The 20712-nt window shown below is 59.5% G+C and overlaps 2 protein-coding genes across 2 annotated transcripts in view; one reads left to right on the top strand and one right to left on the bottom strand.

Moving 5' to 3' along the window:
• Positions 1-4103, bottom strand: part of WDR31 (WD repeat domain 31) — an 18409-nt gene extending 14306 nt beyond the window's left edge. The window contains exon 1 of the mRNA XM_064170930.1: positions 3887-4103. Coding sequence (XP_064027000.1) covers positions 3887-4103 — 217 coding nt within the window. The remainder of the gene's footprint in view (positions 1-3886) is intronic.
• Positions 4070-20712, top strand: BSPRY (B-box and SPRY domain containing). Its single transcript, XM_064170918.1, has 6 exons — positions 4070-4164; positions 5026-5124; positions 6256-6486; positions 8995-9020; positions 11244-11368; positions 20075-20712. The coding sequence occupies exons 1-6, from the start codon at positions 4102-4104 to the stop codon at positions 20599-20601; spliced, it is 1071 nt and encodes a 356-aa protein (XP_064026988.1). The 5' UTR covers positions 4070-4101; the 3' UTR covers positions 20602-20712.

Below are 20712 nucleotides of genomic sequence, written 5' to 3'. Positions count from 1 at the left end.
TGCAGACCCCAGCCTCCAGGCTGGTGAATGCCAGCACCTTTGGGCTGAGGTTGGTGGCACCTGTGTCTTTAGACCAAGGCAACTGCAGCCACAGGTGCCCTCACTTAACTGGACCAACCTGACCTCAAGTAAAGCTTGAAGAGGTCTTTCTGCAGCTGAGGAGCACTTTGGGAGCAGCAGCTTCTGTGCCCAAACTCCAAGTCCAGACCCATGGGCTGGATCCAGACCACCCTGACAACCCAGATGCATTCAGCAAACCCAGGATCCCAGAATGCCAGGTTGGAAGGGACCCCAAGGATCATCTGGTCCAACCTTCCTAGGCCACAGCAGAGCTGGCCCAGCCAGGGGCAAGCTGAGCCCAGTGTAGGGGCCCCCACTGCTGCCCCTGGGAGATGATTCCTACAGACTTGCTGCCCAGGTTGGGGCCAGCCTGCCCCATTCCAGGGTGTCCCTCACTCCACAACCTCTCATCCCTGCAGGAGCACTGTAGGGGTGGAGGAGTCTCTAGTGGAGCAGGACTCAGGCCATGGCAGCATCTCTCCCTCTCATCCCCACTGAGCAGAAACCAGTTTCAGTGACAGTGAATTGCCAGGTACAGTAATTGGCTTCTTAGCTTGAGACACACTAATTGGATTGTGGCTGCCAGGTGTCCCCTGGCATTCCTGCCCTCTGGCTCAGCAGCATTCTGATAATAAAAAGGCAGGACACCCCCCCAGCTGCTTGTGGCAGCAGAGAGAACTCCTGCTGCAGGGCTCTGGCCCCCAAAGCTGGAAAGCAGCTGGCAACAACAAACCAGAGGGTTTGGGGTCCACACAACACTCCCTTGCTAATTTTACCCTGCCAGGCTCTGTGGTTAGCAATTAGCAACAGCCAAGGAACCTCTGCCTGCTCTGTCCATGCTCAGGTGTGAAGAACAACGAACCTCCCAGGGCAGAGACCATCTGGCAGTTGGCTTCTTTTGGCCAGACCAAATTGTCTGGGGACATTGGGAACAAACCCAGAACCATGGAGTCACAGATTGCACTGGGCTGGAAGGGACCCTCAAGGCTCATCTTGTCCAAACCCCCTGCAGGCAGCAGGGACACCTCCAGCTAGAGCACGCTGACCAAGGCCATAGCAAGGCTGAGCTTTAAGGAGTTCAGAGATGGAGTCTCCACCACTTCCCTGTGCAGCCTGTGCCAGTCTCTCCCCACAACTTCCTCCTGATGTCCAACCTAACTCTGCCCTGCTCCACTTCCACACCATGGCCCTTGTCCTATCCCCACAGCCCCTTCTGAACAGTCCCTCCCCAGCCTGCTGCAGGTCCCCTGCAGATATTGAGATGCAGCTCTAAAGTCTCCCTGGAGCCTGCTCTCCTGCAGGATGGACAGCTCCATCTCTCTCATCCCCACAGCAGAGGTTCTCCAGCCCTCTGATCATCTTTCATTCCTTCTCTGCACCCTCTCCATCAGCTCCATGTCCTTCCTGTGCTGGGGGCCTCATGGCTGGCCCCAGCCCTGCAGGTGAGGTCTCCCCAGAGCAGAGAAGAGGGCAGGATGCCCTCTCTCCATCTATGTTCACACTGCTTTGGATGCAGCTCAGGGTACCCTTGGCCTTCTGCACTGCCAGTGCCCATTGCTAGCTCCTGTCCAGCTTCTCACCCCCCCAGCACCCCTGAGCCCTTTCCTGCAGGACTCCAGGTCTCAGACATCAGAAGAGCTCTGGGATTTGCTTCTGCTGCAAAAGCAGATTGTAGGCAGAAGCTCAGAGGCACACTGGGCTGTTCCCATGGTGATGGTCACTCTGCTCCCCAGCCAGCCCTTCCTTTCCCCACCCGTGGCTGAGTCCTGGGTTGGAAAGGATCTCACATCCATGCTGGATGAAGCAGAGAGCTGCTGGTGACCACGGAAGGCTGCAGGGGAGCAGGAGGTCTGGCTGGTGTCTGTGTTCCCCAGCCTCTCACCCACTACAGAGAAGAGAGGATTGTTGTGAGCCCTGGGCCAGAGCAGGATGCTCCTCAGAGGTGTCACTGGCTGGCTCTCAGCACATGTTCTTCATGCCCCTGGTCACCACAGAGCTCTCTGCTAACACAGGGACCCTCCTGCAGCAGCTGATGGTACAAAGCTACACTGCCAGCAGAGTGAATTACTCAGCACTGCTCAGGCCAGACCCTGAGTGCTGTGTCCAGTTCTGGGCTCCTCCATTGCAGAGAGCTGTTGAGGTGCTGGAAGGTGTTTGGAGAAGGGCAGCAAGGCTGGGGAGGGGCCTGGAGCACAGCCCTGAGAGGAGAGGCTGAGGGAGCTGGGGGGGTGCAGCCTGCAGCAGAGGAGGCTCAGGGCAGAGCTCATTGCTGCCTGCAGCTGCCTGCAGGGAGGCTGTAGCCAGGTGGGGTTGGGCTCTGCTGCCAGGCAGCCAGGGACAGAAGAAGGGGACAGAGGCTCAAGCTGTGCCAGGGCAGGTTCAGGCTGGATGTTGTTAGGAAGTTGTTGTCAGAGAGAGTGATTGGCATTGGAGTGGGCTGCCCAGGGAGGTGGTGGAGTCTGTGTGTCTGGAGGTGTTGAAGCCAAGCCTGGCTGGGGCACTTAGTGCTATGGTCTGGTTGGTTGGGCAGGGCTGGGTGCTAGGTTGGGCTGGCTGAGCTTGGAGCTCTCTTCCAAGCTGCTGATTCTATGATGCTATACATTTCACATGCCTGCCTCCCTTCCCCTCAAAAGCACTGCTGAACAGAAATCAAACCCATCCCTTACTGCTGCCACAGCCCTTTCTGCAGTGCCATCTGTACCAGGGACTGAGGACACTGCCATGTCCACGGCAGTGAGCACAGGGGCCACAGCAGAGTCCCCTCCCCGCTTTCAATGGGTGTGAATGTCCCTGACAAGAGAGGTGTTCAACCATCCTAGGGGAGGACATGGGCAGCCCCCAGTCCCTGCAGGCAGCTGGGACCCCACAGCAGTGATGCACCACAGCTGGGGGTGGCCCCATGGGTGGCAACTGGGTGCACCCCAAGTCCCTGTGGATGGAGTGAGCCCCACAAGCAGGATGTGGGGCAGCCTGATGAGTACAATAGGGTATGGGGATAATACAGGTCCTTGTAGCTGGGGGTGACCCCACAGCAGTGATGCAGGAGCCTATAGCTGGGGGTGACCCCACAGCAGTGACGCAGGAGCCTATAGCTGGGGGTGACCCCACAGCAGTGACGCAGGAGCCTATAGCTGGGGGTGACCCCACAGCAGTGCTGCAGGAGCCTATAGCTGGGGGTGACCTTGTGGCAGTGGTACAGGACCCCATAGCTGGGGATAACCCCACAGCAGCAGCACAGGTTCCTATAGCTGGCAGTGGCCCCATGAGCGGCACCTGGGTGCACCCCGGGTCCCTGTGGATGGAATGAGCCCCACAAGTAGTATGTGGGGCAGCCTGATGAGTACAGTAGGGATACAACCCTGGTCCCTATAGCTGGGGCACCCCTGGGGAGCATATGAGGCCAGCACAGGTGCTTGTGGCTGGGGGGTTCAGGACCCTATAGCTGGGGGTGACCTCATGACAGTGCTGCAGGTCCCTATAGCTGGAGTTGGCCCCACATCAGTGATGCCCCCTGGGTGACGAGTGGGGTGCACCTCGGGTCCCTGCAGTGCCCAGGCAGAGCAGCACAAGTAGTGGGGTAGTCTAACTGGGGCAGCAGGGATGCAACCCAGGTCCCTGTCGCCGAGGCGGCCCCTGGGGAGGGTACGGGGACAGCACAGGTCCCTGTCGCTGAGGCCACCCCACAGGGAAGGCAAAGACGTGGGGACAAGATAGGTCCCTAAAGCTGCGCCAGCCCCACGGGAAGGATCCGGAGCGCCCAGCGCAGCCGCGACCCCGGGAACCCGACGGGCCGGGCTGTGCGGGACCGCCCACGCCGCGCACTCACCGGCGGCCGCGCTCCGCAGTCCCGTCCCGTCCGCTCCGGTGGCGCCGCAGCTGCCCGGCAGCGTCGGTGTCCGCGGCGGGGCAGAGCGGGGCGGGGCGGGGCGGGGCGGAGCGCGGCTGGGCGGGGCGGGGCGGGGCCGAGCGGGGCGGGGCGGAGCGCGGCCGGGCGGGGCGGGGCGGGGCGGGGCCGCCCCACGGCAGGTGCCGGCGCTCGGCATGGCTCAGCCGCGTGGGGGGCAGCGGCCCTGGGCGCCGCCGGAGCGGGCGGAGCAGCTGCGGGTGAGCGGCGGCGGGCACCGGGATCCGGCCCCGGCGGGGTCCCAGCGTCGGGCCGGGGCCGTTCCCCAGGGAGCGAGGGCAGCCCGGGGCGTGTGGGGCGGCCTGCGGCGGGGCTGGGGAGGCCCCGGGGCGGCGTGGAGCCGCTGGGGTCTCTGCTGGCGTGGCGGGAACGGGACATGAGGGATCCTCCGTGCGAACGGGGCTGTCGGTGGGGCTGCCGGCAGGGTGCGGGGCCGTGCGAGGAGCGACCCCGGGGGGAAAGGCTCTCGGCGGGGAACTGGCCGGGGCCATGCGGGGCCGCCCTTGGGCTGTGGGGGTCACATGGAAGGGCCTCCGTGGGAGCGGGACTCGCGGTGGGGCTGTGTGCGGGTCCGGCTGGGGTGTGGGGCCGTGCGAGGGCTCCCCTGTGGGAATGGGCACTCTGGGGGCGCTCCTGGAGGTTCGGGGGTCACGCTGGGGCTCCCTTTAGACGCAGCCCACGTGAAGTGTCCCCCGTGGGGACGGAGGCCCCGCGAGGTGCCTAGCAGGGTGTGGGGGTCCTGTGAGGGGGACACTCTGTGGGGCTACACGAGGGGTACCCCGTGGGGAAGGGGGCACACTGTGGGGGGCTGGCTGGGAGTGGGGGCCCCTGGCGGGATGTGGGCCCACGAGAGGGGTCCTGTGTGGGGCAGGAGGCTCTCCGTGGGGAGCCTGGCAGGGCATGGGGCCACGCTGGGGCCAGAGGCCGTGCGAGGACTCCCCGTGGGGAAGGGCTCTTTACGGGGGGCTGCAGAGGGATCGCAGAGGTGCGAGGCTGGGCGGGGGTCCTGCGGCCGCCGAGGCCCCGCTGAGGCCTGGCGCTGCCCTCTCTCTGCGCTCCAGAACAGGATCGTGGACCGCTGCGAGCGGCTGCAGCTGCAGAGCGCAGCCATCGCCCGGCACCTGGAGCAGGTCCTGCCTGCCAAGGACCAGGCCGTGCTGGTGAGTCCTGGCCTCTTCTCCCAGCCCTACTGGAGCCTGCCGGCCTCTGCCAGCAGAGCTGCGGAGCTCCTGCGGGGCTCGCTGGTGTGCGGGGCTTGTCCCCCTCCTGCCCCACAGCGTCTGCCGCTTGGTCTGCCTCAAATACCGACCCAGATGCAGTCCTTGGTGTTAGTGTGCAGCCCTCAAACCTCCCTCTAGGACCAGGCTTAGTGAATCCAGACTTAATTTGTGCCTCACTGTCACCAAAGAAAAGAGACAGCTCTGGTGGTGGCTCTGTTTCTTGCTAAGGATCCAGGAAGATCTGCTGAGGGATGGCACTCAGGGCCCTCACAGCTGGTCACTTTGGTACCAGGGCTAGCCTGGGAGGCAGGTTGGAGACTGAAGATTCTGTTTTCTTCTGCTTGCATCCTACTGATCACTGTGGCTCTGTGAACAGAATAATGTCAAGCTCTGAGCCCACAGCCAGCCACAGAACAAGAGGCTGGTGCTGGGGTGAGGCTGATGCTCCTCTCTAGCAGCAGGGGCGGGAGCTCTTGCCGAGGCTGGGGTGAGGCTGATGCTCCTCTCTAGCAGCAGGGGCTGGAGCTCTTGCCGAGGCTGGGGTGAGGCTGATGCTCCTCTCTAGCAGCAGGGGCTGGAGCTCTTGCCGAGGCTGGGGTGAGGCTGATGCTACTCTCTAGCAGCAGGGGCTGGAGCTCTTGCCGAGGCTGGGGTGAGGCTGATGCTCCTCTCTAGCATCAGGGGCTGGAGCTCTTGCCGAGGCTGGGGTGAGGCTGATGCTCCTCTCTAGCAGCAGGGGCTGGAGCTCTTGCCGAGGATGAGGTGAGGCTGATGCTTCTCTGTAGCAGCAGGGGCTGGAGGTCTTCACGAGGCTGGGGTGAGGCTGATGCTTCTCTGTAGCAGCAGGGGCTGGAGGTCTTCATGAGGCTGGGGTGAGGCTGATGCTTCTCTGTAGCAGAACGAGCTGGAGGTCTTGCCGAGGCTGGGGTGAGGCTGATGCTTCTCTCTAGCAGCAGGGGCTGGAGCTGTTGCCGAGGCTGGGGTGAGGCTGATGCTCCTCTCTAGCAGCAGGGGCTGGAGCTGTTGCCGAGGCTGGAGCCTGGCTGAGGTCTCTCCTGTCTCCGGTGGCAGAGCTGTGCCAGTGCAGCGCGGGAGCTGGCGGTGCAGAGGCTGAGGCTGGTGGGGAAGGTGTGCGCGGGCGAGGAGCAGCGGCTGCTGGAGCAGGTGCAGAGGGAGGAGGAGCGAGCACACCAGAGCATCCTGACCCAGGTGGTGCACTGGAATGAGGCTCTGCAGAAGCTGGCTGCCCTCCGGACCTACCTGGTGGACACCATCACCAACCTGGATGACGAGGCCTTGGTGGTGAGTACTGCTGCTTGTAGTGAGGGGCAGCTCTGCCCCAGCAGCAGCCTAGATGCTTTAGCACGGGCACTGGGGGCTTCAGTGTGGTGCCCAGCAGCCCAGAAGCAGCCTAGATGCTTTAGCACGAGCACTGGAGGCTTCAGTGTGGTGCCCAGCAGCCCAGAAGCAGCCTAGATGCTTTAGCATGGGCACTGGGGGCTTCAGTGTGGTGCCCAGCAGCTTGCTGCACTGACAGCAAGGAGGCAGAGTTGGACAGGACCTATGTTTGCAAGTCTAGCTCCAAGAACCTCCTCCACTGGGTCCTGGGAAGCCCCCATGGTTCCTTGGCAGTTCCTAGAGCATCCTCTCTTGCCTGATGCTGCTTTAGCTTGCAGAGGGGTTCAGAATCACCCAGGTTCATGTGTCCAAGCTTTTGGCCTGAAGCTATGAACTCAGAACAGCTGCAGGCTGAGAGCTGCTCTTAGTGCAGACTGTTGGGCCACCAGTTCTAGTGCTTCTCTGGTTGGAATCAGAGTGTGACCCCCAGAGCCTGCAGCTCTTCTCAGCTTTCCACCATGTCTGTGTTTGGCCTATTGGCTGCACAGAGCAGCCTCTGCTTCCCCTCACTTGCTTCTCTGGCTGTTGAATTGCCTGAGCTGAGCCAAGTGACTCCTCTCACGCTAGGCACAAGCAGGTGGCGTTGCCCCACCTTGCTCCTAGCCTCTGCTTGCCATGTGTGACTGTGTGAAGAGTGGGACAGCAGCTCTGGAGAACAGAACTGATGCCATGGACAGGAGGTGGATCACTGTTCCTTCAGTGGAAGCACAGCTTCTGTCCTCCCCAGCATCTTAGCTGGCCAGGCTGTGGCCTCTCTGTAGAGAACAGAGGTTACAAAGCAAGCAAGGTGCATGTGGCAGGAGACAGTGAGACCCCAGTTTCTCCTTCTGCCACATGGTGGAGGGCAAGTGGGGTTCATGTTCCCCACTTGGGACTTTGGTGCTGGTGTTTGTGTCTATAATGTCACAGGAGAGTGGAAGGCAGATAGAGCACCCTGCAGCTCCTCTTTGAGAGGGGTCAGATTGCCCTGGGCTGGGGCAGTCCCCAGTACCAATCCAGGCTGGGGGTTGAAGAGCTGGAGAGCAGCCCTGTGGAGAGGGACTTGGTGGTGCTGAGGGCTGAGAAGCTGGACATGAGCTGGCACTGAGTGCTGCCAGTCCAGCCTCAGCCTATGGTCTGGACAGGTCCCCAGCAGTGTGGGCAGCAGGGGCAGGGAGGGGAATCTGTTCCTCTGCTGTGCTCTGCTGAGACCACCCCTGCAGTGCTGGGGCAGCTCTGGAGTGCTCAGCACAGCACAGGCAGGGACCTGCTGGAGCAGGGTCAGGGGAGGCCACAGCAGTGCTGGCAGGGCTGGAAGGGCTCTGCTGTGAGGCCAGGCTGGCAGAGTTGGGGGTGCTCAGGCTGGAGAGGAGACCTTCTGGTGGCCTTGCAGGGCTTCAAGAGCTGGGGACAGACTCTTGAGCAAGGCCTGTTGTGACAGGCTAAGGGATGAGGGTTTGAAACTATAAGAGGGAGATTGAGAGTGGAGAGAAGGGAGAAATGTTTGGCACTGAGAGTGGTGAGAGCTTGGCCCAAGCTGCCCAGAGAGGTAGGAGGTGCCCATCCCTGGAACCATTCCAGGTCAGGTTGTTTGGGCCTCTGAGTGACCTGCTGTAGCTGCAGCTGTCCCTGCTGGCTGCAGGGCTTGGACTGGATGACCTTTAATGTCCCTTCAACCCAAAGCAGTCTGTGGCTCTCCTGCCACTGTACTAGCTGGGCTGTCCCTGGAGGGCACACCATTGCCAGTGGCTGCAGGAACAGGTGGGGCTGAGCATGAGGTTTTCTGCCTCCTGGCTTAGGTCCATCATTCACTGAAGGCTTTGGGGCTTTGCTGCAAGCACAAAGTGTCCTAACAGGGTGGGCAATGTGGGGGGGCCTAGGAGCTGGGATTCCCAGACTCTGGGCAAGGCAGGATGCTGTGGTGAGAGCTCCCAGGCGCAGGCAGGCTGGTGGATGTCAGAGGATGTGGAGTCAGAGTTGGCTCTTTTTGGGTCCAAGACTTTGCACCTGCCTGAGCTCTCCCACATTGCCTTGTGCCAGATGATCCAGCTGTGCCTGCAGCCTCTGCCCTCACACAGCTTTCACAGGCAGCACAGTGGGGACAGGCTCTGTTCTGATGCTCCCTTGCCCTTCTCAAGCCAGTTGTCACTCAATCACCTGGTCCTGCTGGCACAGCTGGCATTACCCTCAGCTAGGGGCAGCAGATGTGTGTCCCTGAGCCATTCCCACTCCTTTTCTAAGCTGGGGAGCCAAAAGTCTGCAGCTGAGGAAAAGGGCTGTGGGACACCCCTGCTGCTCCCCAGGCCAGTGCTGGGGTGCAGAGTGGCTTCTGTGGGTGGGAGCAGAGTGCCAGGGTTGCTGTGCCCCAGCTGGGTTTGGGATGTTACCTGTGGGGAATTCCATGGTGATGACTCTTTCTCTCCTTGTCCCCAGCGTGCAGAACAAGAGATCTTCGAGAGGTTAGTACCTGGCTGCTCCTGTCCCTCCCCTGACCCCTGCTGCAAGCTTGCCTGCACCCTCTGTGCTCCTGCTGCCAGCAGCAGCCCTTGCTCAGGCAGCACTGACCCTCCTCTTTCCTCTCTCATGCTGCGTTGGCTGGGGACAAGGACAGAGCACAGAGATGCCAGCCTGGCCTCTTGTCTCTGCTCCACCTGCTGTGCTGCAGCTCGAGATGGGGATGTCTTGGCACCTGGAAATGCTCCATGGGCAAGCTCTCCCTGGGGGCACTGCCAGATGCACTGCTCTTGCTTACTGACCCTCTCCAGCTCCTTAAGAAACTCCATAGGGCTCCTGGGAGATGAAGCAAGCCTGTCCCTGGCCTGATGGCAAGGAGGTAGGATTGTCCAGCTGGGAAGCTGGGTGCTGCATGCCTGGGGGGTGCAGCCCAAACTCCTCACTGCTCCTGACACAGACATTGCACAGGGACAGAGCCAAGTGTAGGTGTGAGTGTTTGCAACAGCCGTTCCCGGGGGCACTGAGCTGCCCTCCCGCCAGAGGCCACCTTGGGGCTGCATTTCTACAGGCCTTTCTTTGCCTGGATGCTGCAAGGCTACTTAGGTCAGCACTGGCTGTTTAGCACTGGCTACATAGGTCAGCTCTGGCTGGTCAGCACTGGCTGCTTAGCTCTGGCTACATAGGTCAGCTCTGGCTGGTCAGCTCTGGCTGGTCAGCTCTGGCTACATAGGTCAGCACTGGCTGCTTAGCACTGGCTGCTTAGCTCTGGCTGGTCAGCTCTGGCTGGTCAGCACTGGCTGGTCAGCACTGGCTGCTTAGCACTGGCTGGTCAGCTCTGGCTGCTTAGCACTGGCTGGTCAGCTCTGGCTGCTTAGCACTGGCTGGTCAGCACTGGCTGGTCAGCACTGGCTGCTTAGCTCTGGCTGCTTAGCTCTGGCTGCTTAGCTCTGGCTGCTTAGCTCTGGCTGCTTAGCTCTGGCTGCTTAGCTCTGGCTGCTTAGCTCTGGCTGCTTAGCTCTGGCTGCTTAGCTCTGGCTGCTTAGCTCTGGCTACATAGGTCAGCTCTGGCTGGTCAGCACTGGCTGCTTAGCTCTGGCTGCTTAGCTCTGGCTGGTCAGCACTGGCTGGTCAGCACTGGCTGGTCAGCACTGGCTGGTCAGCTCTGGCTGGTCAGCTCTGGCTGGTCAGCACTGGCTGGTCAGCACTGGCTGGTCAGCACTGGCTGGTCAGCACTGGCTGGTCAGCACTGACTCTGCTGCCTTGGGGACTTTCAGGGGTATTTTTGCCTGTAGAAAGTGAGAGATGAGGCACAGCACAGCAGCAGCCTTGGCTCCCAGCCACGAGTTGCACCCCCAGGAAACCAGCAGATGCTGTGTCTCTGCTGTGCTGTGTGGAGCCCAAAGCCCCCAGCTTGCTCTCCTGTTGCATTCACCTTTGCTCTGACTTTGAGGATGATTTTTGGGCTCCCCAGTTCAGGAAAGACAGGGATCTACTGGAGAGAGTCCAGCAGAGCAGTGAGGGTGATGAAGGGACTGGAACATCCCTTCTAGGAGGGAAAGCTGAGAGCCCTGGAGAAGAGAAGGCTGGGAGGAGACCTTAGCAATGTCTGAGGGGTGGGTGTCAAGAAGAAGGTGCCAGGCAGTGTTTGGTGGTGCCCAGTGGCAGGACAAGGATGAACAGGCACAAACTGGAACCCAGGAGGTGCCACCTCAACATAAAGAGAAGCTTCTTTGGTGTGAGGGTGCAGGAGCCCTGGAGCAGGCTGCCCAGAGAGATGGTGGAGTCTCCCTGGAGACTTTCAGAACCCATCTGGATGTGCCTCTGTGTGACCTGCCCTGGGTGACTCTGCTCTGGACTGGGTCATCTCCACAGGTCCCTTCCAGCCCCTAACATTCTGTGGTTCCCTGCAGCCTGCTCCCTGTGCTCCTCTTGTCCCTCTGGTCCCTCTGAGCTGTGTTTAGTCTTGAGTCTTCCGAGTGAGGAACTGTTGGCTGAGGCTGCTGGGGCTGTGCCTTGCCCCGAGGCCCTTCCAGAAGGCTGTATCAGAGGCAGCCAAAGGCATCGCTTGGGGGAGAGTTCGATCAGTCCCACCCGGCAGTTTCTCTGCAGCAAGTCCTGCTCTGGCTACTGCTCCAGCAGTTTCTGTCGTGCTTCCTGGTGCTTAAACACCTCCCAGCACTGCCAACAAGTCCCTGTGTGCTGAAACAGCTTTCCTGTTCCTTTGCTAGGACAGAGGTGGCCGAGGGGATCCTGGAGCCGCAGGAGTCGCCCAGGTTAAACTTCAACCAGAGCTGCGTCCAGAGTCCTCTGCTGCATCGGCTGTGGGCCTCAGCTGTGCTCTGCTCCGGCACAGGTCAGTGCCTCAGCTCTCCCCCTCCCTGCTTGCATGGCTTCCTGCAGGCCCTTCCTGCTTGCCCTCCTGTGTTGAGCCCGAAGGAACATCCCCGTGCTGTATCCTGCCCACGATGTGGGCATCCTGCCCTCCCAGCCCCTCAGCCTGGAGGGCAGCAGAAGCTGCAGGAGGGTTCAGAGAGGGGGTAAAGGGGCTCCAAGAAGCTGGATGTGGCTAAGAAGAGAACAGAGGTTTGAAAAGATTGTGTCTTATCAGCTCTCCTGGCCAGGGTCAGCAATAGTGGGACCAGTGATTGAGCCTCTGCGTTTAGCACTGGTGAAGTCACACCTTGAAGCCTGGGTTCAGTTTTGGGCTCCTCACTCCAAGGAGGACATGGAGGGGCTGGAGCAGGGCCAGAGAAGGGCAACAAAGCTGGGGAAGGGTCTGGAGAACAGGGCTGGGGAGGAGCAGCTGAGGGAGCTGGGGGTGTTCAGTCTGGAGAAGAGAAGGCTGAGAGGAGACCTCATTGCTCCCTGCAGCTCCCTGAGAGGAGGCTGCAGTGAGGTGGGGGTTGGGCTCTGCTCCCTAATGACAGGTGGTGGAATGAGGAAATGGCCTCAAGTTACACCAGGGAAGGGTTAGGTTGGAGATTGGGAAATGTTTCTTTGCTGCAAGAGGGGTCAGGGACTGGCTGGAGTCCCCATGCTTGGAGGTGTTCCAGAAACCTGTGGCCATGGCACTTGGGGACAGGTTTAGTGGCCATGGTGGTGCTGGGTTGCTGCTTGGACTGAGTGACCTTAGAGAGCTTTTCCCACCCAAGCAACTCTGAGGCTCTAATTCTCACTGTGCTGTCCTTGCCCAGTGTCATTACTCTAAGGCACTCAATCCTGGCAGTGGGTCTGTTGGGTTGGTTGAGACACAACCTCTCTGCATGCTGAGGATCCCTGCCATGTCCCTGTCACCCAGACCTAGCCTTAGAGCCTGAATATCCACTGGCAGGGGCCTAGCTTCCACTGAGATACAGTGATGTTATGCTTCACTTGGGGGTGCCTCCTCCCAAAGGCATCTGAGCAGGCAGCAGCCTCCTTTGTGCTTGAAAAGAAAACTCCTGGCCCTGATGGTTTGCAGCAGGTGAGAGCACCTCCATTTGCCTCTCAAACACCCTTCCTTTGATGGCTTCACTTGGCAGCCAGCTTTCTGCAGGGGCTGTGTTGGGCTTGGCAGCTTCTTCCTTACACCAAGAATCACAGGATGGTTGAAAATGGCCTCTGGAGATCAGCCAGTGCAACCCCTGCCAGAGCAGGGCCACCCAGGAACACATCTAGGTGGGCCTTGAAAGTCTCCAGAGATGGAGACTCCAGGACCTTTCTGGGCAGCCTGCTCCAGAGCTCTGCCACCCTCAAAGAAGTTCCTCTCGTGTTTAGATGGAACTTCTATGCTCAAATCTGTGCCCATTATGATATAAACCTCCTGGCACCATTCTGGGAGGCATCTGGGGTCCTAGCAGCCCATCTTGGTCCTGCTGGGAGATGACCCTGCATGGAGACTTGGTGGAGGACCATGCAATGGTGACATCATAGGATCCCAGGATCACAGGATGTTAGGGGTTGGAAGGGACCCAAAGAGCTCACCCAGTCCAACCTCCCTGCCAGAGCAGGACCACACAGTCCAGCTCAGGGCACACAGGAACACATCCAGGCAGGCCTGGAAAGGCTCCACACAAGGAGACTCCACAACCTCTTTGGGCAACTTGTGCCAGGCTCTGGGACCCTTCCAGGCAAGAAGTTCCCCCTTGTGTTGAGCTGGAACCTCCTGTGCTGCAGCTTCCATCCACTGCTGCTTGTCCTGTCCCAGGCAGCAGTGAGCAGAGCCTGTCCCCCCCTCCTGGCAGCCCTCAGATACTTAGAAACATTCATCAAACCCCCTCTCAGTCTTCTCTTCTCCAGACTAAGCAGCCCCAGGGCCCTCAGCCTCTCCTCATCAGCCATGCCCTCCAGTCCCCTCATCATCCTCACAGCCCTCCACTGGACCCCCTCCAGCAGATCCCTGTCCCTCTGCAACTGGGGAGCCCCAAACTGAACACAGTACTCAAGATGAGGTCTCAGCAGGGCAGAGCAGAGGGGCAGGAGAACCTCCCTTGATCTGCTGGACACATCCTCCTAGCACACCCCAGGACCCCATTGGCCTTCTTGGCCACCAGGGCACATTGCTGTGCCATGGGGAACTTGTTAGCCCCCAGGGCCCTATGCACAGGGCTGCTCTCCAGCAGTCACCTCCCAGCCTGTCCTGCTGCAGTTTGTTATTCTCCCCCAGGTGCAGGACTCTGCACTTGGCCTTGTTGAACCTCATCTGGTTCCTCTGTGCCCAGCTCTGTGCCCAGGGCTCTCTGGATGGCAGCACAGCCTGCAGCTGTCTCAGCCAAGCCTCCCAGCTTGGTGTCAGCAGCAAACCTGCTGAGCAGACTCTGTCTGTGCCCTCATCAATGGCATTGAAGATGTTGAACAGGACTGTCCCCAGCACTGATCCCTGGGGCACACCACTGGTCACAGCTCTCCAGGTGGACATGGGCTGAAGCTGGCCCAGCTGGCTGAGAAGTTGGCTGCTCCATGGAGACTTGCCTGCGGCTTGGATGGCAACACTCTGTGCTGGGTTAGGAACTGGCTGGAGGGCTGAGCCCAGAGAGTGGTGGTGAATGGTGCCACATCCAGCTGGCAGCTGTCACTAGTGGTGTCCCTCAGGGATCAGTGCTGGGCCCCATCCTCTTTAACAGCTTCATAGATGATCTGGATGAGGGCATGGAGTCAGTCATCAGCAAGTGTGCAGATGGCACCAAGCTGGGGGCAGATGTGGCTGGGTTGGAGGGCAGAAGGGCTCTGCAGCAGGACCTTGACTGCCTGCACAGATGGGCAGAGTCCAAGGGGATGGAGTTCAATAGCTCCAAGTGCTGGTGCTGCACTTTAGCCACAACAACCCCATGCAGAGATACAGGCTGGGGTCGGAGTGGCTGAGAGCAGCCAGACAGAGAGGGATCTTGGGGTGCTGATTGATACCCACCTGAACATGAGCCAGCAGTGTGCCCAGGTGGCCAAGAGAGCCAGTGGCATCCTGGCCTGCATCAGGAATGGTGTGGCCAGCAGGAGCAGGGAGGTCATTCTGCCCCTGGACTCTGCACTGGTTAGACCACACCTTGAGTGCTGTGTTCAGTTCTGGGCCCCCCAGTTTAGGAGGGACATTGAGATGCTTGAGCGTGTCCAGAGAAGGGCAACGAGGCTGGGGAGAGGCCTTGAGCACAGCCCTACGAGGAGAGGCTGAGGGAGCTGGGATTGGTTAGCCTGGAGAAGAGGAGGCTCAGGGCAGACCTCATTGCTGTCTACAACTACCTGAGGGGTGGTTGTGGCCAGGAGGAGGTTGCTCTCTTCTCTCAGGTGGCCAGCACCAGAACAAGAGGACACAGCCTCAGGCTGTGCCAGGGGAGATTTAGGCTGGAGGTGAGGAGAAAGTTCTTCCCTGAGAGAGTCATTGGACACTGGAATGGGCTGCCCGGGGAGGTGGTGGAGTCGCCGTCCCTGGAGCTGTTCAAGGCAGGACTGGACGTGGCACTTGGTGCCATGGTCTGGCCTTGAGCTCTGTGCTAAAGGGTTGGACTTGATGATCTGTGAGGTCTCTTCCAACCCTGATGATACTGTGATGCTGTGATACTGTGACACTGTGACTTGCTGCCCCAGGGACCAGGCTGGGTCTGGATTCCACTTTAGTGTCTCAGTGTAGCCATAAGGACTCTGATTGAATTGGTGTGAGCTTGGAAGAGGCAACCTGGGGTTTGACAAGTGCTAAAGCATGGCAGAGCTGTGCTGGGCAGAGCTGTCAGCTGTCAGCTCACCTCATCACACACTGCAGGCTCCTGAAGGGGCCAGGCCTCTGTGATGGGAGCTGTGCACAGAGAGGGGAGGCTTTGGGGTGAATCCCTGGGGGAATGGCTGAGCTGTGTCCAGAGGGCAGGTTCAGTCATGGCTGGGGGGGGTCTGCTGATCTGCTTTAGTTCTCTCTGCACTTCCCCTGTGATCGTAACCTCAGTCACAGAATTCTTCTGGCTGGAAGAGGCTTTTCAGAGCACCCAGCCCAGCCCTTACCCCAGCACTGCCAGCTCACCACTAACCCATGGCCCTCAGCACCACATCTACACAGGAGAGGATGGAGACTTCACCCCTGCCCTGGGCAGCCTGGTCCAGGCCTTGACAACCCTTCTGGGGAAGAATTTTTCCCCCATGTCCAACCTAAATCCCTTCTGGCACAACTTGAGGCTGCTTCCTCTTGGCCTGTTGCTTGTTACTTGGGAGAAGAGACCAACTCCCACCTGGCTTCATCCTCCTTTCAGGGAGCTGTAGAGAGCCAAAAGGTCTCTCCTCAGGTTTCTCCAGGCTGAGCAATCCCAGCTCCCTCAGCAGCTCCTCTCCAGACTTCCTCTTCAGACCTTTTAGCTTTTCACAGCAGAGCCACTGGGGTGTAGACAGTGACCCATCCTAGGCTAGCTGTGCTGCACAAGGTGAGCCTTGGTGCCCTTGCCCTGTCAGAGGAAGGTAAAGCCTTGCACTGCTGCCTGTTGTGTGAATTCAGAGCTGCCTTTGACTTCCTGGAAAGTCAACCTCCAGCAGAGTGTGGTGGAGCCCTTTGGAGAGCAGAGGGTGGAGAGCAGGCACACTGCAAGGGGTTTGGCTGCTGCTCACAGGAACCAAACATCAAATGAATGAGGCTCTTTGCTTCAGCTGCAAAGGGCTACTGCCTCCTGCCTCTCTCCCTGCTCACTGTTGCCCACAAGAGCTTCCACCCAACGTGCAAGTGTGTGTGGTGCTTCCAGGCCAACCACACTGGCAGTGCAGTCTCTGTTCTCCTGCCTGGGAGAGTGCAGTGTAATGGTTTGGTGCTGTGCAGAGGCAGAGTTGTTATCCCACTCCACTCAGAGCTGGTCAGGCCACCCTTGGCATGTTGGGTTCAGTTTGGTTCCTGCTGTACTAAGGAGATGTGGACAGGCTGGAAAGTGTCCAGAGAAAGGCCACCAAGATGATTGAAGGGCTGGGAAGCTGTCATGTGAGGAAAGGCTGAGGGAAGTGGGTTGGTTCAGCTGCAGCTGCAGAAAAGAAGGTGCAGGGAAGAGCTCATCTCTGTGTTTGGTATCTGAAGGGTGGCTACAAAGCAGGTGGAGCTCCCTTGTTACAAGGAATCCCATGGAAGGGACAAGGGATGATGGGGACAAGTAATTGCTGGGGAGGTTCCCATTGGACACAGGAGGAAAACTGTTCACAAGGAGCATCAGCCACGGGGGATTACCTCCCCAAGGGAGTGGTGGAGTCCTCAGCACTGGACACTGTTAGGATTCAGCTGGCCAGGGCTGGGCCAGCTTGTCTGTGTTGTGCTTTGGCCAAGAGAGGTTGCAGCAGATGGTCCTTGAGGTCCCTTCCGAGCTGGGCTCTCTGAATTGGTTGCAGCAGGCATGATGCAGTAGAGCTGTTGCTGGGGGCAGGGCTGGGAAGCAAACAACTCACCTGCTCCAGCTTTGGTTTTGTGGGGCTTAAGACCTAAAATGAATGAAAGGAGGGTGGGGGAAGGCAGGGCAGCTGAGTCAGCTGAGCATCAGCCCCACCTCTGCTGAGAGCATTCCTTGGATGGCCAAGGGATCAGGCCCAGCCAGCATGGGTTTAGGAAGGGCAGGTCCTGTCTCACCAACCTGATCTCCTTTTATGATCAGGTTCCTGCCTGGTGAATGTGGGGCAGGCTGTGGGTGGAGTCTACCTGGACTGCAGCAAAGCCTTTGACACTGTCTGCTACAAGAAGCTCCTGGCCAAGCTGGCAGCTCCTGGCTTGGACAGATTCACTCTGTGCTGGATCAAGAACTGGCTGGATGGCAGAGCCCAGAGAGTGGTGGTGAATGGTGCCACATGCAGCTGGCAGCTGTCACCAGTGGTGTGCCCCAAGGATCAGTGCTGGGCACAGTCCTGTTCAGTATCTTTATTGATGATCTGGAGCAGGGGATTGAGTCCAGCATCAGGAAGTTTGCAGATGACACCAAGTTAGGAGCAGCTGTGGAGCTGTTGGAATATAGGAGAGCCCTGCAGAGGGACCTGGCCAGGCTGCATGGGTGGGCAGAGGCCAATGGGATGAGATTGAACAAGGACAAGTGCAGGGTTCTGCACTTCGGCCACAACAACCCCAAGCAGTGCTACAGGCTGGGGTCTGAGTGGCTGGAAAGCAGCCAGGAGGAAAGGGACCTGGGGGTGCTGGTAGAGAGTAGGCTGAAGATGAGGCAGCAGTGCCCAGGTGGGCAGCAGAGCCAATGGCATCCTGGGCTGGCTCAGGAGCAGTGTGGGCAGCAGGACAAGGGAGGTTCTTGTGCCCCTGTGCTCAGCACTGCTCAGGCCACCCGTGGAGTGCTGTGCCCAGTTCTGGGCTCCTCAACTCCAGAGAGATGTTGAGGTGCTGGAAGGTGTTTGGAGCAGGGCAGCAAGGCTGGGGAGGGGCCTGGAGCAGAGCCCTGTGAGGAGAGGCTGAGGGAGCTGGGGGTGTGCAGCCTGCAGTAGAGGAGGCTCAGGGCAGAGCTCATTGCTGTCTACAACTACCTGCAGGGAGGCTGTAGCCAGGTGGGGTTGGGCTCTGCTGCCAGGCAGCCAGCAACAGAAGAAGGGGACACAGCCTGGAGCTGTGGCAGGGCAGGGCTAGGCTGGATGTGAGGAGGAAGTTGTTGTCAGAGAGAGTGATTGGCATTGGAATGGGCTGCCCAGGGAGGTGGTGGAGTCTGTGTGGCTGGAGGTGTTGAAGCCAAGCCTGGCTGGGGCACTTAGTGCCATGGTCTGGTTGACTGGCTAGGGCTGGGTGCTAGGTTGGGCTGGCTGAGCTTGGAGCTCTCTTCCAACCTCGTTGATTCTATGATTCTATAGGGAGGGAAGGAGGCACTTGTGCAGTTGCCCAGCACTTGCATCCAGTCTGCAGTTGGGGGCCTCAGGGGGCAGCATGCAGCCAGGGCAGGGTGAGGACTGCTGGGTGCTGCCAGCTGTTGGCTCTGGAGCAGTGGGTGCAGCCATCCTGCAGCCAGCCTGACTCTCACCCTGGCTGCAGCTCGTTGAGTCTGGGCTGTGGCACAAGGGCAGTCCCTTAGCTGACATGAAACTAGATCATGGCCACACTCCTCTCTGATCATGGAATGGTTTAGGTTGGAAGGGACCTCAAGGATCAGCCAGTTTCAAACCCCTGCCATAGGCAGGGACTCCTCTCACTAAAGCAGGTCACTCAAGGCCTCATCCAGCCTGGTCCTGAACACCTCCCTGGGAAACCTGTGCCAGTGTCTCAGCACCCTCAACCTGTGCCTGTGTCTCAGAACCCTCAACCTGTGCCAGTGTCTCACCACCCTCACTGCACAGAACCCTTTCCTAACATCCAGTTTCAATCTCCCCTCTGCCACTTCAAACCCCTTCTTCCTCCTCCTCCTCCTCCTCCTCCCCCTCCTCCTCTCATTACCAGACCTTGTCAATAGTCCCTCCCCAGCCCTCCTGTAGCTCCTTTCAGATCCTGGAAAGCCACTCCAAGGTCTCCTCGAAGCCTTCTCTTCTCTAGGCTGGAACCTGAAGGTGCCTGGTGCCACCCCCTGCTGCTGCTCCACAAATGGTCAGGGTGGGTTGGTGAATGCCTTGGGCATTACAGGAGGGCAGGGATTTCCCCTGGCCTGGCCTCTCCTTCCTCCTCCTTCCAGTATTACCTGCTGGGCAGGTTTTCTGCAAGCAGCCCTGTGTCCTTGCCAGGCTCTTGGCTTGCCCTGGCTGGGGGAGGGGAAGTCAGGTCCTGCTTAACCACAGTGGGAATGAAGTTTGTGTCTGTCCTTAAAGTGGGATCATAGAGTCACAGAGTGGTTCAGGTTGGAAGGAATCTCATTCTGACCCCCCAGAAGTGACACCTTTCACTAGAGCAGGTTGCTCAGAGTCCATCCAACCTGACCTGGAATGTGTCCATAGATGAGGCATCTGCCATCTCTCTGGGAAACCTGTGCCAGGGTCTCACCACCTTCACAGTAAGGCATTTTGTGCTATTATCTAACCTTAATCTCCCTCTTTCAGTCTGGAACCATCATCCCTCTTTCTGTCACTGCACTGCTGCAGTCCCTCCTCCTCTTTCTGCTTGCTCCCCTGACGCACTGCAAGGCCACCAAAGGTCTCCCTGCAGCCTTCTCCTCTCCAGCCTGAACACCCCCAACTCTGCCAGCCTGGCCTCACAGCAGAGCCCTTCCAGCCCTGCCAGCATCGCTGTGGCCTCCTCTGGCCCAGCTCCAGCAGGTCTCTGTCTGTGCTGAGGACCCCAGAGCTGTCCCAGGGGGCCTCAGCAGAGGGGGGCAGAACAAACCTGCCAAGTTCTGCTTTGTTGGAGTGTAAGAGGAGCAGCACAGAACTTCCAGTGTGAGGCTGAACAAGTGTCTGGTGAAATCTCTGTGATGTTCTGGCCTTGGCTTGGGGCAGGAAGCTGTGGGGAGCTGCTGTGCTGCTGCCCATCCTGTGCCCGAGCCCCTAACGCTCTGTCACCCCAGGGAGCAGATGGGTCTGCAGCAGTGGTGTGAGGAGAGGGTATTTGTAGTGGCCGTGGCATCTTTGGGTGTCACAGTATCACAGTATTATCAGGGTTGGAAGAGACCTCACAGATCATCAAGTCCAACCCTCTACCACAGAGCTCACCCTGTGGCTTCCCTTGCAGGCTCCCAGGAGATCCACATCGATGAGAAGACTGTCAGCCCCCACCTGAGCCTGTCCGAGGACAAGAAGAGCCTGACCTTCAGCCCCAGGAAAGGGAAGGTGGCCTCGGGCTGCCCCGAGCGCTTCGACCACTGGCCCAATGCCTTGGCTGCCACAGCTCTCAGCTCAGGAGTCTGCTCCTGGAAAGTGAAGGTGGAGAAGAGCTGTGCCTACAAGCTGGGGGTGTGCTACAGCTCCCTGCCACGCAAGGGCTCCGACAACGCCGCCCGCCTGGGCTTCAACGCCGCCTCCTGGGTCTTCTCACGCTACGACAGGGAGTTCAGGTTCCTGCACGCTGGGCAGCCCCAGCCCGTGGAGCTGATCAAGGCTCCGGCCCAGATCGGGGTGCTGCTGGACTGTGCAGCAGGGGAGGTGCTGTTCTATGACCCCGATTCCTGCACCATCCTCTTCTCCCACAGGGAGAGCTTCTCGGAGCCCCTCTATCCTGTCTTCGCTGTGGCCCACCAGAGCATCTCGCTTGCCCAGTGAGCAAGGCCTGGCTGGGCACAGTGCCTGCATCCTCTGCACGCTGCCTTCGTGGGGGAAGGGGGGCCTGGGGCTGCTCTACAGCAGTGTTCAGACAAGACCTGCCCTCACACT

The sequence above is a fragment of the Pogoniulus pusillus genome, chromosome 35 (assembly GCF_015220805.1).
Source record: "Pogoniulus pusillus isolate bPogPus1 chromosome 35, bPogPus1.pri, whole genome shotgun sequence".
NCBI lineage: Eukaryota > Metazoa > Chordata > Aves > Piciformes > Lybiidae > Pogoniulus > Pogoniulus pusillus.
Note: the sequence above shows the minus strand (reverse complement) of the source record. Positions and strands in the feature narration are given on the sequence as shown.